This window comes from Porites lutea, chromosome 5 (assembly GCF_958299795.1).
Source record: "Porites lutea chromosome 5, jaPorLute2.1, whole genome shotgun sequence".
NCBI lineage: Eukaryota > Metazoa > Cnidaria > Anthozoa > Scleractinia > Poritidae > Porites > Porites lutea.
The window spans coordinates 37,575,513-37,594,034 of record NC_133205.1 but is presented as its reverse complement, the minus strand read 5'-3'; the positions used below and the strand labels follow the sequence as shown (position 1 = coordinate 37,594,034).

General features: G+C 38.3%; 1 protein-coding gene across 2 annotated transcripts in view; it reads right to left on the bottom strand.

The window, feature by feature from the left end:
- Nucleotides 1–5,004: 5,004 nt before the first annotated feature.
- LOC140937156 (uncharacterized) overlaps nt 5,005–18,522 on the bottom strand; it is an 87,176-nt gene continuing 73,658 nt past the window's right edge. The window contains exons 2-9 of one of the 2 annotated variants that reach the window (XM_073386687.1): nt 16,219–16,286; nt 13,052–13,653; nt 11,255–11,458; nt 11,069–11,110; nt 10,885–10,926; nt 9,512–9,586; nt 8,629–8,706; nt 5,005–8,423 (exon numbers count right to left, since the gene is read on the bottom strand). In XM_073386687.1, the coding sequence (XP_073242788.1) occupies nt 5,419–8,423; nt 8,629–8,706; nt 9,512–9,586; nt 10,885–10,926; nt 11,069–11,110; nt 11,255–11,458; nt 13,052–13,653; nt 16,219–16,238 (4,068 nt within the window). In that variant the 5' untranslated portion in view covers nt 16,239–16,286 and the 3' untranslated portion in view covers nt 5,005–5,418. The remainder of the gene's footprint in view (nt 8,424–8,628; nt 8,707–9,511; nt 9,587–10,884; nt 10,927–11,068; nt 11,111–11,254; nt 11,459–13,051; nt 13,654–16,218; nt 16,287–18,522) is intronic. The other variant, XM_073386688.1, reaches the window with a different exon arrangement.

Here is an 18,522-nt window from a genome sequence, read left to right as displayed (position 1 = left end):
CAAGGCCAGAATTTGCTGCCGACTGGTTTTCTAACGTCTTCCAATCGCTGCAGATGCACTGCCGTTTATTCTGCAATCTAGCCGGCGGTTCTAGCGTCCAAAAAAAAAACAAATCAGGAAATCAAGATAATCACGGCCAAAAAAATACACATATGTAGCTATTCAGGTCCAGGCATTTTTGAGAAAACCAAACAAACTATATAAGGTTATTTAGCCGCAATACAAAAGCTTAAGGCTTAAACACAGGTAAAAGAAAATCATTTAATGGTAAACTACATCTGTGATCAAATCCACGGGAACAAATTACCCAATATGCATGGAACATACCAGATTCATAACCTCTCAATTAATACGAGGCTCAAAGCGCAAAAAAAAAATTGCTCAGTCAAAGTGTAGAATGCTCCATGTACTGCATGAACTACGCAAACAGAGAGCAAGAACACCTCTGTTGTTCAACCTTACTCTAAGGTCACGTTCCACACTATCACGAGCTCAATCTCTCTTATCACGAGCTATCAGTCGTGTTTGGCCTATCAACACTTAATTCAAATCAGACCATAATTAGTAGAGGAGATTGGTTAGGAAACCCGGCAAACATCAAAGTTGAAAACAATGGTGCTGTAGGTTATGTTGGAAGCTCCCTGACCGTGCACGATCCCTTGTTTTCGGACTGAATAAGTTAATGCAATGTTTCTTTTGGTCCATAACTTCAAAATGATAGGAATGCTATTGAACGTTGTGCATGTTCAGGTCCAAGAAAGCTAACGAAAACCTATAACAAAGGGTTTCCTAACCATTCCACCTTAATGAACTATGAACAGATCAGACTAATCACAAACTGCGTAAGAAACTAACCAATCAAAACTCCCGACATATATCCTTACGACTCTGCAGGATTCGAACACGATATTAGGGATCTTCCGATCCGACAGCGGCGACGTCTATGAGAACGTCGCTGAAAAATAGACTTCGCATCCTTTTACTTTTTTTTCGCGATTATTCCAAGGGGCCCAGTAATTAAAAAGAAGGGAATTTAGTTTGGAGCTGAAGAGAAGGGACCGCGCCCGAGGTCTGACAGAGATGGTAGAATTTACCGCCTTGTCGTTCCCGTTCCCAAGTTAACTTAAAATTGGGCCATTTCACGTCGTAGTTGTGCAAGGACTGCAAAGAAAAAACAAAAAAGCGTGATGCACGTGCAGAGTTGTTGTTTTGCTCATTAAACCTATTGCTTTTTTAACGTTCCTGTTGCCGTCGCCGTCGTAGTTTAGCTTAGTTTCGTAAGGTCCCTAATTCTTTCACTTCAGCGTCCTGATTTCTTACGACAGTCGGTACTTTAAACAAATGGACTCCTTTGTCCCAACTACTTCTTGTAGAACACTCTACGATTAGACACAGGCATTTTAGGGCGAAAATGTCATCAATTTATCGACCGCTTGTCTTTGTGTCAGCAGTTTTCCGGTGTTTACTTGTACACCAACATGTAGGAAATCGAAGGTCACGTGGGTGCAAGCCAAGAATAAAGAAAACGCAGATTATTGTTTTTAAAACGAGAAAGAAAAAAAAGCGGAGACATAAAGATTAAAACAAGCTATAACCAAAGGTTACGGAGTGCGGGCAACAACGATCGAAGGTCAAAACGCTTTTGCTCCATCGCTGTGCTTTGTGTATGTTTCACTGGTGACAGATAGTCAAAACACCCGTGATCAGGTTACGAGTGATAGAAGGTTCAAGCGCGCGTGATCAAATTGCGTTCTGTGCATTCCATTCATTCTTGGTGGAAGTCCAAACAAATGCTGGCTACATACATGCGACGCATGCGTAATAACAGCCTGGAGATTAGGATTGCGGGCTCCTGTTGCCCGCAACAAACAATGCTAAAATAAAACAAGAGGAAACAACAAATATTTTAGGAAAATATATTGATTCAAATCTAACATGGAAAGCCCATATATTTCCACTGTCATGTGCCGACTTCAGATAATTTTATTTCATTGTAAACAATATGGCTGTCTGGTCATTTTAGCCCCGTGGTTGTTCCACACAGTCAGTTCTACAAATTATTATTACCGGTAGCTTGTTATAATTTATTATAATTCTGTTTTTACTATTTGTACAATAAATTGTTGTTGTTGTTGATTTTATATCAACCAGCATATTGCAACCAAAATAGCAAAAACAATCGATATTTTAGTTAAAGCCAGGCACTACCTTCCTTCCCAGACACTAAGAACTCTATATTATTCATTATTATTCATTCAAAATATTTCTCCAATTCTGATTGGCGAAAAGCACACACATAATTCACCATAACCAGTTACTGATGACCAAATTTGGAAGAATTTTGTGTTTAACGAGGAAATGACGTCAAAAATGTAGCCTTCTACAAGTTAATGCACCGTTAACCGAGAACACCTGGGGACGAGATTGAGTTGTTTGCATTGTAAAAACTAAAATGGCGGACACTTAGACTACGAGTAGTCCCCCATTTTTCCTCAGGGATAGTAAAGCGTACGAAACGCGAGCGCGCATGAAAATCACCCCACGAGAGAAAAGGCGACACGCGGCGTGTCGCCTTTTCTCGCGTGGGGTGATTTTCACGCGCGCTCACGTTTCGCTCGCTGTACTATCCTTGAGGAAAAATGGGGGACTACTCGTAGTCTAGCGGACACTTCACTTGTTTCAAGAGTAAGAACTACAGCTGGAATTAGGCGAAATAATGGCTAAAAACATGGCAAAAACAGGAAGAGGACTAGTCGGAGGGCGACATCTGCTATTTGGAGAATATTTGGGGAGCTGGACAAACCTAAACGTTAACTATCGAAGATAAACTTAACATCGATGCAGGTAATCTTGTTTTAGCTATGTTTTTAAACTAGGAATTATTTTGAATGAATAATAAAACAATTATTGAATTCGGCTTTCGTATCATATGAAGAATTATGGAGATCTCGGGGGGTGTTATTCGCCTCGGCCTACGGCCTCCTCGATCTCGATAATTCTTCATAAGATACTCAGCCTCATTCATTAATTGTTAATTAATCTACCCATATCTTAATTATGGAAATATAACATGTGGGAATACGTATCCCTCGAGGTTAGAATCAATTAGGAAACAACAAAAGAAGATTATCAGGGTTATTTCATTTTCGGATCTCTGTGATCATGCTCGGCCACTTTTTGAAAACCTGTCTATTTTACCAATGATGATTTGAACAACGAAGTTATAGCATTATTGCCTCTAAGTTTTTTTCAAAACACTTTTTACCACATTTAACCATTTTTTATGGTCAAATAATTATTTCACTAATGTTCTCATACAGATTAAACCCTTTGATTCTTTCTAATAAAAATGAGTTCAAACCGTACACCTGTTGATCACGTATGTGTTTTTTTTAATTCCTTGTTAAGCCCAAAAGGCTTTGTCGAGAGTCCCTGCACTACTATATCGTATAGTTGTGAATGAATCTATGTAAACTGACTTTGTTGTAGAGCGAAATAAACTTTGATTTGAACTTTCAAATGGCTTTAAAAATGCAAGAGCAGACCACTTAGATACTCAGAGTGACTCCATTAGTGCGAAACTCTTTGTTTAACTTGTAACTTATTTTTCATATGTTGCTTTTCTTTTTAATGAACTATTGTTTTTTTCTTGGAGTGTCTGTCAATCGCGAAACAGGCCCAGAACACCCAGGAACACCCAGAAACACCCCCGGAACACTCCAGGACACCCCGGAATACACCGGAACAATTCCCCGACGGGCCGGAAATCCAGGAACAACCTCAGTTACAATTAAATAATACGCAAAAAACTTACAAAACCAATTAAAAAAACCAAAATATCATCAATGAATCAATAAATATATTTTGTCTGCAACTGGAAATCGGAGACTGGGTCAGATTGACGAATTCACGCTACTTTTTGTCTGAAATATAGCTGAAAGAGTCGCTTCTGAAGTCAAGAACAAAAAATAAACCAAAAATAAAATATCTTCTAAGTAAATGTCTTGCCGATTAGATGTCTACCATGTCCGAGGAGTATCACTTATAAAATTCACTTAGGGACTTGTCAGGAATTAGTAGGGGGGAGGGGGGGTGGGAATTTCAAATTTCGGTTCGGAAATGAGGTGACCCATCCCTGCAATGGGAGTGAAATTTGCTAAGCCTCCCCTTGACCTTGGTCTAAAATGTCATGACCCTCCCCCTCTTGTATAAATGATAAAATCTAGTTCTTGCAATACACTAGGGTGAGTCAGTATTATGAAAGCTCAAAATATATTTCTAATCTGTTCTTTGTAATGCCATATACATACATTTTAGATGACAGCATTAAGAGTCCGACTCTGATTCTGACAGCTGATCACTCGACTCTCCTCGATATGGCGTCTCCACACGTCTCTGAATTTGGGTATAACATTTCTCCGGATAGTCTCACATATGAAAAATTGCACTGGCCTGAATCTTGGCGAGGGTCTTTGCATATCCCATTTCCCCGATTCTAGACTTTATCTATTGAACGGTTTTGATTTTGATTTATTTTCAACGGCGTGACACTGAAAACTAGCAATAGTTTTTCTTTCTCTCTTACCTTCGAAAAACCCACAATTGACGAGCCATGTTCTCAACATTGCATTTTTTTCCATCAGAGAGATCATTTTCTTATCCCCAGTTACTGCTGAACGCTTATTTACGAACTTGATAGTTGAAATTCGCGGGAAGATCTATAATTAAAAAATAAACTGGCCTGTTAGGTTAAAACTCTGTTGCACAATGTTGCATAGTCCCTAGAAGACCAAGAGGGTTACTCGCTCCGGATTATGGCCTCCTCATAAATAAATACAGTCTATTCTAAGTCAGTCTAAAGTCACCCGGCATTCACAGAGAAAAACGAGCCAAATAAACAGGAACCAACTAGCCTGTGTACAGACCTCCTCCTCTCCCTACCTTCAGAAAAAATCGGAGAAAGGCCCCTTCTCCGATTTCGTCTGAGGTGAGGGGAGTCTGTAAACAGGCTAGAACCGAGCTTTGCTCAAACTACAAGCAAACAATGCAATTCATTTCAAGTTCCCAAAATCTTCTTTATTTTTGCCAGTTCTTAGCCTGTTGTAGGCATTCAGTGAGTCCGGATTACCAAGAAATAAGTGAGCGCAAGGAAAAAGGAAAAAAAAACAGGCTAGCACGTTTTAAATAGTTACACACACACTGGCGAAAGAGGGTTTTACATCTTACAATAAAGAAAAATAAACTTGTTTCTCGAGCAAACAACTGCTTAAGTGGAAAACCAAGGTAATCGTACTTCAAGATACGAATTCGCTGATCAACCTGTTCAAATCTTGCAATCTCTACTGGATCCGTGGAACAGTCCTCATTTAGGTCTAAATAGATAGAAGTGTTGTCATGATTCTGAAGAGCGCATGGCTGCTAATCATCTAGTCCAATACATCTTGCAGTTGTGTACTTTACGATACATTTCGACTGATCAACCTGTTCAAGGCTTTCTATTCCTACTGAACTTATTGAACAGTTGTCACCAAGGTCTAAAAAGCCCAACGTGTTGTTGTGATGCCTAAGAGCGTGTGCAAATTCTTTGGCCCCTGAATCACCAATTTCGTTACTTCTCAGATCCAGATGAATTAACGTACGATTTGATCGCAGTGACTTTGCAATTGTGGCAGCGCCAGAAGAGTTGATCTTATTACTCCGCAATCCTAAATGTGTAAGAGAACTGTTAACGCAGAGAGCTTCTGAGATAGAAGTGGCATCTGAGGAGCTGATTTTGTTAAAACCTAGATCTAACCGGGTTAATTTAGTGCCCCTTATCTGTAGTGCCTTTGCAATGGCTGCCGCGCCTGAATCACCAATGCAGCAGTTAAAATTTAGATTCAAGTAGGTCAAAGTACGATTTGATTGCAGTCCCTTTCCGAGGGCCTCTGATCCTGTTTCCCCTACCTTATTATCTGTGAGGTATAATTCCTTCAAAGTTGTGTTTGTTCGAAGAACTTCGCCAAGTGCCGCTGCTCCTGTGTCGCCGATGTTATTATACTGAAGATCTAAATAAGTCAATGTACAGTTGAATCGAAGAGCTTTTGCAAGGGCTGATCCTCCTTCAGGTCCAATCATTTCAACGTGTACGTTAGCAGAATCTGGAAAGGGTGTACTTTTTTCAGTGCAGTCAAAACATTGACTCAGATTTAAGTGCTTAAGGACACAGTTAGATTCCAAAGCTTTCGATAGTACAACAGCAACTGAATCGCCGCCAAGATTTTGACTCAGGTCTAAATACATTAACTCAGAATTGGACAAAAGACTTGCCGCTAAAGCACAAGCTCCAACAAAACCGATCCAATTTTCCGGAAGACTCAAATGTGTTAATGTGTAATTCAACTGAAGAGCGTTGGCAAGTGCAGTAGCTCCAAAGTCATAGATCATGGCGTGACGTAGATTAAGATGTGTCAAAGCTTGATTTATTTGAAGGAAATCCGCGAGTACTTGAGTTCCTCCATCGCAGATCCAGACTCTGTCTAGATTCAGATGTGTCAAAACACGACCTGATTGAAGGACTTCTGTGAGTAGTGCTTTAGTGCCGACCACTTGGTTCCAATGAAGACGTTTACCCAGATTTGAGAAAGCCTTTTCTCGCTCAGGCGCAGCAACTATTAAACCAAGAAAAGCATCAAGCGCCCATGCCGAATTTAGTAACTTAAAATGCACCAAATTTTGCTTTGAATGAAAAACATGTTCAATTGTTTTTAACAATAACGGGTCAAACGGACTATGCAAAATTAAATCTGTCAAACTGTAATTGAACCTTAGATACTCAGAGAACACGGAGCAGCGGGTACGAAAATCACTCCTGAGAGTAAGTTCGATTTTTTTCAGTGGAAAGCAGCGTGCTAATACATGCACCATTTTTTTTTGGTAATCATTTAGTTCATTATCACCATCTCCACACTCAATAATGAAATCAAGTGCTTTTATGAGGACACGGCATCGTGTTTGTTCATCTTTACTCATTTTTGTCATATATTTGTCCCAGTCATACGGGTTGTCTTCAAGAATTTCGTGATGCAAATCAACATCACTGTCATTTTGGTCCATTAAGCTTTGATGTCTCTTGTGACAGAAGAAAGCACAAAGCCGAGACACAACAGTTAGTGCTGTTTCAACACTCTTGCTTAACACTAATGTGATGAGAAATTCCCACACCGGCCAGTTATCAATAGGACTGAGTTCATCCAACAGTCTCTCTTTGTCTTTGTCACCTGATAACAGCTGCTGGGCCAAGTAAAACGCCGCAAAGTATTCTTGAAACGTTTTGTGAGTAAACGCGTAGGTTGGTGTTGGTCTGATTTTACTCACACTTGGCTCACGGGAAAGAAACGGCAACCGTAGGAAATTTAAAGTGGGGGACTGGGATTTCACTTCATCTTGAGTGAAATATAACTGATTCTTAAGCAAAGCCTCAAATGCCATCTTCCCCAATTGATTCAGCTCACTTGCACATTGCTCCACTGGATCTTCATCATCCAAAAAAATACCAATTTTTGCAAAATACCTTCTGAGAGCGCAAGACACAAGCTCATCATACATCTTGGTTCTTTTGGAAGAAAACACTCCTTTTGTTTCTTCACAAAGAAGACACAGGAAAGCTGTGTTGAGTGGATTAACCGTTAATTCCCTTAGACGGTTGTCGTTTCGCAACTGTTCTATCATTTTGTCAGCAAGGCTTTGATCTTCGTGGCCCCTGAAATACTTCTTAATGTAACGTTCAACGTCCTCATGACTGTAGCCGACAATTTCAAGAAGCGTGTCACAATAACGCCTAACTCTCATTCCAGCTTCATGTCGAGCTGTTAGCATAAGGTACACATTGGCAAAGACTTTGCCGTGAATCAAAGGCAGAAAACCCTGCACCAGATCTTCACGTAGTTCATCCAAACCATCAAGAACCAGCAAGATTCTGGACTGATTGGAGTGAATAAAGTGAAAGAAGTCTTCTTTTTCCTTCTTGCCTGCATCATGTGGTAGAAGCTGATCTTCAATAGCTTCCTCGATGTTAGCCGTTTTCATGTGCATGTCACGGCACTTCAACAGAAGTAATATCTTCACTTCAGGAAATGAAGCATCTGATGAAATTTCCCCCACGGACCAATCATACGCCAGCTTTTGACAATACGTAGTTTTGCCCATCCCAGGATTCCCCTCGATCAGTACCACTCTTGGACTGTGGCATTCTGGATGTGATTTGAATATTTCTGTCATATTGACGACGTCATCCCTTAGTTGTGAACGTTCTTTTGTTCTACTAACTATTTTCAGTCTTGTAAAGATGGTCGATAGCTTTAGCTGTAGTTCATCTTCACACCATGGAAAGGGACACAGCACCGCGCCTTTGTAGTCTCGTCTGATAAGTTCGACAAGTTTACCTGGATTGAGTAATTAGGAAAAAAACAAATCAGGCATATAATTTCACCCGTGTTTAAAATAAAATACATTTGAACACTGGATAAAAAGGACCGTATTTTAAAAGTCGACGAAAATTCACGCACGTTGGACTTCTCGTTATTGAGTTAGCGTTTTCATTTCAAGTGTCAAAGTCGCTGCTATATTTATCATTAATGACAAACCTACCGTCAGATGTCATCAGTGGGTCTTGAAGAGAAGCGTTTGTCAAAGCTGATTCTTTAGCCGTCAGGTCATGAAACTTTGCTGCAATTGAGAAAGAGAGGAGAAAGGAGAAACTTGGAATTTTTTTCCCGTGCAAAACAATATCCTTCTTTTGACTTGGAATAAATGAAACTAATCATTCATGTATATTAAAGGGATGTAAGATGCGGATGATGATATGAAAGTGAATGTGATTCTTGCAATTCAGTTGGGAGAGCTCCGGGTCTACCTAACGGGAGGACGGGGCTTCAAACCTAGGCCGGACGAACAACCAGGGTCTGAAAAAAAACTGGTAAGATCATGATGGCTGTGATTTGAAATCTTGTCTCAATTAAGATGATCGTGTCTTTAGGCGGTGACGTTAAGCCGTTGGCCTTGTATCCTTTATCCTTCTTTCATTAGCCAAATCGAAGGGGACGTAAAAAGATCCCACACTACTGTTTGAAAAGAGTGGGAAACATTTCCATGGTTACGTAGTCTGCCTTGCACACATCTTTCATGTCATGATTTGGCGGGTTACAGTTAGCTCATAGCTGATAGCAACTGCCAGTGGTGCCCTTGTATGATGACGTCCACGCTTACTCTTAATATATTAACATGTAATGTAAAGAGGACGTGTCTTGTCCTCCGATCTCATTCACGGTATTTCATTCCACGACCACTGGACTTAACAGACTGGACGGACTTAACAGAGGCAGCGCCAGCTAGAGGGTCGTTTCTACGCTGACGCCCAACGTAACCTGCTTAACTGACCTTTCTAGTTCTTTAACTAGTTCAAACCGCTGATCTGCTGTCTTCTTTCAGTAAATGAGACTTAAAGTAGATACAATTATCATCTCGAAGTTACCTGTAAGACTGTTTACTTGGTCTTCAACTTTTCCGGCACGAGTCTGTAGATTTTCAAACCTCTGATCTGCATCCTCTACAAAACAGAAGCATAATGTTTGTAATTTTTAAATGATCCCACAAGTAAAGAAAAAGCAGGAAACTATAATATATTTAACAATTATTCCTCGAGTGCACGTTGGATATGAGATGGAGGATAGCCAACGAGGCGCGTAGCGCTGAGTTGGCTATCTACCACCTCATAGTCCAACAAGCACGAGAAGAATAATTGTCTTATTAAAAACGCCCACAACTATCGAGAATTATTCCCGACTTTATTTGTAAAAACAACCGATTTTCAGCTTGTTTTTAATTTTGAGCAGACGTGTACAGTTACCATATTTGGAGATTATGGTATAATGGCTCATATACCATGATGGCTAAGCCAATCAGAGCCCTAGAATTGCATTATCCAATGATTCATCTACGACATCCCTGTAATCTACGACAGAAGCCTTCAATGAGAAATGTGCCAAGTTACGCTCTCTCTTCTGCCGACTTGATTATCCAATTGGCCTCATATGTATATGTTTAATATGTTTATTCAAAATATTACTACTAAGCCAGAAAGGAAAACCGATGATGGCAACGCGATAAGAATAGTTCTTCCCGTGAAAGATCAGACAGCCGCTAACGTAGTCCGCAGGCAAGTACGTGATCTCAGCAATAAGATTGCCGTGACTTTACAGCCTATTTTTGTTAGCAAAAAATTGGAGCAAGATCTTAAGCCAAAAGAAATTAACCCGAGTATTGTAAGTCAGCATTGCGTTGTTTACAAATTTGCATGTGATATGTGTGATGCAGATTATGCTACACAGCCCGACACTTTCATCAACACATTGCTGAACAAAAGTATTCAGCTATCGTTAAACATTTTCTAGAAGCTCACAGTGACAAAAATCTTCTTAATGATAGCCAATTTCGCGTTCTCAAGAAGTGCCATGGAAGATTTGACTGCCTCATTTATGAAATGCTACTCATCAAAGAACTGAGGCCAAGCCTTAACACCCAGAGTGACTCCATCAGTGCTAAACTCTTTGTTTAACTTGCAACATATTTTTATATGTTACTTTCCTTTTAAATGAACTATTGTTTTTCTTGTATTTGTAGAACATACATATTTTATTTAGTTTTACTTGATAATGATGTTCCGGGTAACGTCGAAACGTCGTGTATTTTTTAACTTTTTAAATTTTTTTAAAAAAATGTTTTGAAGAAATGTTTTGTCGCAATTTGTTGTAGCTAAGTGTTTTAAAAAGTCGCTTCTTTTTAATGATTCAGTTTTTAATATATATATACTTTTTTTTTTTTGCAATAATGACGTCAGTGGATTACCTTGAAAAGTCTCTAGATTTTCAAACCTCTGATCTGCATCCTCTATGAAACAGAAGCATAATGTTTGCAATTTTTAAATGATCCAACAAGTAAACAAAAAGCAGGAAACTATTATATTATTATTTCTTTGCAATTATGACGTCAGTAATATGAAAATGGGCTGGGAGAGGTTAAACACGATTACCTTGGAAAGTCTCCAGATTTTCAAACCTTTGATCTGAATCCGCTACAAAACAGAAGCGCAATGTTTGCAATTATTAAATGATCCCAAAGGTAAAGAAAAAGAAGGAAACTATTATATTATTATTTTTCTGTGCAATAATGACGTCAGTAATATGAAAATGGGCTGGGAGAGGTTTAACAGGATTACCTTGAAAATTCTTCAGTCTATTCACCGTCTGTTTCATCTCTTCAAGACTTATGGCAGCGTTTTGCAGTTCTTGTTGTACCCTCACCTTTTCCTGGTCAAATTCTACTGACAAGTTGTTGACATTATCTCGTAAAAATTTTAATTCTTGCTGGGTAAGTTGAAGCAGTGCTGGGTCTACAGGAGAGTTCATGCACAACAGAGTCCCTGTAAACAAAGCAGGAAGATCAGTAATTTATACATTAGTATCCATATGTCAGGGGCACCCAACGACAATTTTCGGAAGAAAATCTGTTCGGAAGACTATCTGAGATCTAGAATTTTCGAAACATTTGTTGTAAAATTTCTTGCTTGCCTGCCCCTCCTTGGATTTTCGAAAATCTAAAAATGGTATAATTGCCCATTTTTAACGGATTTTTACCCCACAAAGGTGACCTAGAATTTCCGGGAGCCTTGTTTCTGGCTGAAATTTTCGAAAAGGTAAGTTTTGATCCCTATAATTTTCTGAGCACTAGACTTTCAGCTAGGAAATCCGAACAGATGAAAAGTTTTTGGGGGATAAAAATATGCCTATATCTACCGTTTAAATACTAAAATACGTTTAACAATGCTATGTTTAAGTGGTTTTGAACTATATTCTCGTTGGGTGCCCCTGATATGTACAGCAAAAAATTTGAACAGCTAACTGAAAATCCTATCACCAAATGTCCAAAGGACTAGTTTCTGAAAAGTATAAATAATCCTACTGGATCAAAGCCATACTTAGTCTTTAAACCTTCACATTCAAACCACTATGGGGCAATCCTTTCTTTAAAACAGTTATCAAGCGGAACATTTGAACCTTAAAAAACAGCTCTTGTTTTAAGAACCGTTTGAAAATGAAATTAAGAATGCGGAGTGAGAAATCATTTTCACTGAAATCAGTTGAGATAAGCTTTCTTCTTTCTGTTGGAGGTGTACAGTGGGGCTTAATGAGGTTAAGGGATAAGTTTTTGTATGCTGCCACAAGCATAGCTAGAGATATTCCAGAGGTACAAGCAGTTTCCCAAATCAAACCTATCCCATCACCCAAATCATTTTCGTCCAGGTGACTTGATTGAATTTCCATTTTTCAGTTTTATCATTATAGTGAGGAACTCAACTCTTTTGATCTTAGCACCATGCTATTCCAGTAGCAGTATTAAAGGGCTAAATTGCCAAAGCTTGCCAATGTGGAAAAATTGGAGAAAATAACGCACTCCCCTTGTCTTGAAAAAAAAAATGATCTCAAAAAAGTTAAAGTGGAGTTACAAATCAAAGGAATTGCACCTTTTTTAGCTTTCTCTCATTTGGCTTCTGTTGATTTCCATCTATTTGTTTGTCCATACTGGGGTACAGCTGGTAGCTATACCCATGTATACAGCTATTTCGAGAAAGGTTGTCGCAAAAAGTGCACGCGACAATCCCGATTTAGGCATTGTGGGTAGTTTTAAGTTCATTGTTCTTTAAAGAAATTTGAAAGAATTGGTACGAAAGGCCGTAGAAATGTGTTTGCAAGTGCTAAACGAAAGCAACAAAAGTAGGTTCGACGGGTACAGTCATCAGAAACAGTGTACTGATCATATCCCATATTACCTTTCGGGATTGTCGCGTGCACATTTTCCGACAACCTTTCTCGAAATAGCTGTATACTTGGTATACTGTTTAACAGCACCTTTCAGCTCAGACTAAGGTTAGAAAATGCTAAAAATGTACCAACACTAATAATACTCGATCATCATTAATTGTATAATAATTTGAAGTACATGTAATATATAATACCTTTAGTCTCCCAATCTTTCAGTTCTCCAAGGAGTTTAGCTTCATCTGCAGCAGGTAGAGCCATAACTCTCACCAGCTGTTCCATCACAACAAAGCTCTGCTGAAACTTAACAGGATCCCACTTACTGAAGTCACAGTGTGCCCAGTCATTCCTAACACTCCTGACATCACCAGCTGCAGCTTGCACAGCAGTTGAGAACACAGGCACACCACCAAGTAATGTGAGTACAGCTGAAGCATCACATTGGTCATCAAAACCACTGAACTTAGCCATGAAGTTTTCAACGTACAACTTAGCAAAATCAGTGTGAGATAACACTCTACAATCAAACAGGGAAATGTTGTATTTTCCACCAGGAAGCTTTGGGTGACAACTGTTACCATTGATGTTCTCATACTTTAAAAACTTTCTTGCAGGCCACCTTTGAAGACGACTGGATGTACTTTGTAAATGAATATTGTGGCTTGTCTTGAGATTGTTGTATTCTTTATCAACCTCTTGTTCCACAAAAGGACGGATCTGTGGGACAAGGATCTTGTTGAGTGCTATTCCCACCACAAGCCATCTTTTCTGATTATCTGTTACACCAAAGTGACTTGACCTGAAGATTAATGAATATTACCCGAACAAATAAAGCTTTGCAACAGCACTGGGCCTATATATTTAATAATTCAGTTGAACCTCCCATAAGATACCATCCAAAATTCAAAGACTTAATGGTTGCTTATGCAGGGAGGTGGTCCCTTATGAGAATTGAACTACAGGGGTCTCCTGTTAGAAGATGTCCAAACTTATCTACTTTTTGGTAGAGAATTCATTGTGAGCAATTTCTAAGTTACATATCCTCACTGTTCCATTGTTCCATGTTGTAACTGAAAGTTCTTTGTACACTCTGAGTGGTGCAGTACATATATACAGTGAACATAGAGACAATTAAAACACAAAGCATCAAGTGGTTGCTTATAGGAAGTTAAAAACAATGGAAAACTATAAAAACCCCATTATTATATTGTGACTGTTAATTATGCCAAAACACATATAATAAGAAAGCTGTATTGATAAGGTTAATTCAGGTTAAGAAAATCAAAATGGAAATGACTGGCCTGGCTGCATGCCTTCCATTGACATTATGGAATAGCGCCTATTGAATCGTGTCACTAGTAAATGCAAATTTTTCTGTCAATCAAATGTCTCGTATTCTCTGTAGGTGGAAATAGAGTACTAAAGTAATGACGTCATAAATATGAAATTTCTGAAATTATGGGATTTGTCAAGATATTCTGAAAGAACAATGTCCAAGAGGCCTACTTGCCAAAAATGAGCATTTGGGGGCAAATTGTCTCCGAGATCGTAGCCCAGTTATACTCAGAAAACTCCATACAAACCCTTCTAATTTTTTTTTGGGTCGACCCAAAAAAAATTTAGAAGGGTTTGTATGGAGTTTTGTAAGCATAACTGGGCTACGATCTCAGTGACAATTTGCCCCCAAATGCTCATTTTTGGCAAGTAGGCCTCATGGACATTGTTCTTTCAGAATATTCTGACAAATCCCATAATTTCGGAAATTTTATTTTTATGACGTCACACTTTAGTACTCTATATGGTGAAAGATCTTGATTGTTTTGGAAACAATAGAAGAACAAAAGATACCAAAAAGATTAAGTTATGCAGTCTTAACGTTTGTTGCGTGACTTTATTCAGTTACAGCATACTCATAATTTAACTGTATTAGAACTTTGGAAAGATTATAGTTTGAAGCAAAGCTTAAAAAATCCTGATTATAAGTCAGAATAAACAGGGTACCCAAAAAGGAAAGCATCTGAGAAATCAAAGGTGATATTTTTGTCTCCATGCAGTAAAATCCCCCGAATGTAGGGTAATTTGCGTATACGTGGTGTAAGTGAAGCAAATACACTCAATGTTACTTGCTGTGGCTGTAAACGCAACGTTTAGTTTATCCTGTTGAAAGCATAAACTCTGACATGAAAGAATTATATGCTTTCACAAAAATAATATAAAAGGAAACGAAGCAAGTGAAAAAAATGGAAAATAAGCAAGGATAACTCAGTTTCACTCAACTCGAAATCGTTGGACTTCATGTCTGTTTTTCTGGCATTCTGTACATTCTACTGGCTTATAAATCCTTAAAATTGTTTACGAATTCAAAATAATTAACAAGTTGAGTGATTGCATTTCCATTTAAAAAGGAGAGTAGTGCGAAAGCTTGGAATTATTGATTTGCTTAAGTTAAATTATCTTTGTATTGTAGAAACAATAAGCAAAACCTTCACTCAGCAGAGAGTCAACTAAATGCATCGGCATCCCTTATGAGCACACAAATAGTCACGGGACCTGCAATTTTATGGGTGATGCAGATCAAAAGGCGGAATTCTGTAACGATTTTGTTTAACAAACTTATTGATTAATCATGCAGCCACAGGGCCTTTGATGGGTATATAGGTTCATACAAATAAAGTCCAAATGGTCCACTTGACTTTTTGTCAATAATTAAATAAAATGCAATTTCAACGAAACAGAAACGAAAAAATTTAAGAAACAAAAATAATGAAAAGGCAGCATGATATCAGAAAAAAATAGAATTGAATTTGTCAGAAAGCATAAGTGCAACATTGTGACTATATGTTGTAGGCTCTTCAACCTTTCCAGTCTCGGTGAGTTTATTTATCAGTCACAAAAATCTTTTCAGAATTAAAGAGACTCTTGATTTATCAAGCTACCAGCGAAAGTGTAAGTTACCATAAAATTCCGAAAATAGGCCCCTCCATGTATAAGCCCCTCCAAATATAAGCCCTCCAATCCGGTAACGCAAAAAACCCTCTGTTAAATCGCCCCTCCAAATATAAGCCCCGGGGGCTTGTACTTGGAAAATTGCCCTCAAATACAAAGCAAAACAAAGCAAAAACGGTAAATTTACTTTCAACTATAAGGCTAGCCCTCTTGATTTCCCTCCGCAGATAAGTCCCTCGGAATATAAGCCCCTCCAAAAATAAGCCCCTCAAAAAGGGCATTTGAAAAATGTAAGCCTCGCAGCTCATTTTCGGAATTTTACAGCAAGTAAGTTAATCACTGTTAATATGTTTGTACTTTAGCTGAATCGATCTTGTGCGTACATCCTGTCGAAGATCTACTTATTTTTAAGGCTTACCCAGATGATGATGAAGCCATTTCAAAAATTATATTTGAAACATCAACACAACATTACTTCTCCTGTTTAATGTGTCATCCTGTGTCACAATCTGAAAAATAATCAGAAACCACTTGCTATCATAGTAAAATTATTTATTGTAAATGAAAGACATGCTTTGAGTCAATAATTCCCACAAATTCAGAGCTTTTTTCTGTCAGTAATTTAACTAAAATTGCCTCCTTGGCTTCTAAACTGCAATGTTTCATAATTAGATTATAAGAGACACGGCCAGCATACAGCTATGCACATGAAAAGAGGGACACAAATGTGGAGTAATTTTAAGTTTGTTATATTAATTAATAGACTATGCAATTAAGCATGCTGATCGCTCTCCAGGTCTGTACAGAACTATGTGAAATGTGGTCTACTAGCTAGACCACAATCTCATGTCTCCTTTAACTTAACTTTCAGACTGCACTGCATGACAGGTGCTTCACCAGTCCTAGTGAAATGACAATAATTCATCCAAGTATAATAAACTGAACCAGAAACTTGCTAAGGCCAGGGTGTTCCAGTTCTGTTTAGGTTTGGTATGTTAAAGACAATACTATAAATATAGAATATAATATTGAATACTATATTGAATTTGACCCTACAGTGTATCAAATCTGAAAAGGCTACCCTGGAAACGTTCAATCTTTTGAATCCCAGCTTAAAGATCCTTAAATAAATTAATAAAAAAATGCAATTCAAGATACTCATCAGTGCTGATTTAATTCAGTCGAATTAAGTAGCTGCTGAAAACAAAGCACAGAAAACAAAAAAAGATGGTTTAAAATTTCAATGAATCGAGTTCCCCCGCCGCCTCCTAAAGTGGATGAGATAGTCATCTTCAAGATGGCCGTCTGTATAACGCTCCCTCTCGACCATCTTTAAAAAATTGGGGATTTTTAAGGGTCTAATAATGTTTTAAGTTCCATAAAAATGCTTCAAAAATTTTCTCAACCTTTAGCGAGAATTCTCGGAGGGATAAATCGTACCCTTGCACTTCCGGGATTCAATTAAGCATAAGGTTGAAAAGCAAATTGCAGAACGTTTACAACATTTTTACCCTTCAAAAGTCGATAAAAAGTACGCTGCTGGAGTTGTAAAGTTAGAAATCCTTCACACCGTAAAGCACTAATTCAATGTCATGTGCGGTTAAGAACAGTCATGACTAATTCCAAAATGGAGGCTATAATTCCATACGTATACGTACACAGAATGGCACACAGAATACAGCCAGAGGCACCAAGCATTTACGCATAGCCCTTATAGGATATCATGGCTCAAAAATCCTACTGTTAATACAAAAAGCAATCATTACTTACAAACATGTACCGAGAAAACTTCACTTCGCCAGACAGTATACAAAGTCGCTGCTGTGAGAAACACAGAATAGATGGTTTTCACAGTGACGTCATCAAATTGTAAAGTCAAAATGGCGAGGTTTTACACTAGGTTGAAGATAAACAAAAAGTAAATCTTTGTACAAGTTGCCATTTCCGTACAGTATTTTGCTCAATATCCGGACGGTACCAGTATCGGGCCACTTAAAACAAAAACTCAATTTTTGAGGCGCCCTTTTCAGTTCTCGGTAAACGAAGTGTTTCGAATGAAAGCTGAACATTTCAGCTTTAAGATGAAAGTTATGGCGAGTTTAAAGCTTGCGAAACAGTCGCAGAAGACGCCGTTCTGTTCAGGTGAGTAAACTTTTCATGGCTAATATTTACTCTGTTTACTGCGCAGTAAAATTAGTGCGGCTCAGAAATGGGTAGGTAATCTGGTAATATGTGATATTTTCAAAAAAACTGTTTTAAAAGTGAAGATACTTAAAGAAGTCAGGTTCTCAGAAAGTTTATTAATTCTTCTTGAAATTCGATTTGTTTGGAATAACGGAGGCCAGAAACATTCAGTAAGTATTCTATTGATGTCAGGTGCCTTGTATCTGGCGAGTTTTTTCTTTGCTGTACAGAATCGATGAATTAGTAGTGTACATTATCCGGATAAGGTTTATATCATATCGAGGGGGACATTGGGGGGTACCCAATACCGTAATACCGTAAGAAAAAATGGCAAATACCGAAATACCGCGTCGAAAATTGTCCAAATACCGATACCGCATATTTTAATCATATTTATAATCGTTTCCGCATACTTATAGTTGCTTCCATCTAGTACGTTTACTTATCTCAGGCATTTATGCACCAGATGTGCATGTTTTTTTTTAAATATTTTGGTAGTTAGCAAAATTTTCGCAAATTTTCACGGAAAAGTAAACTA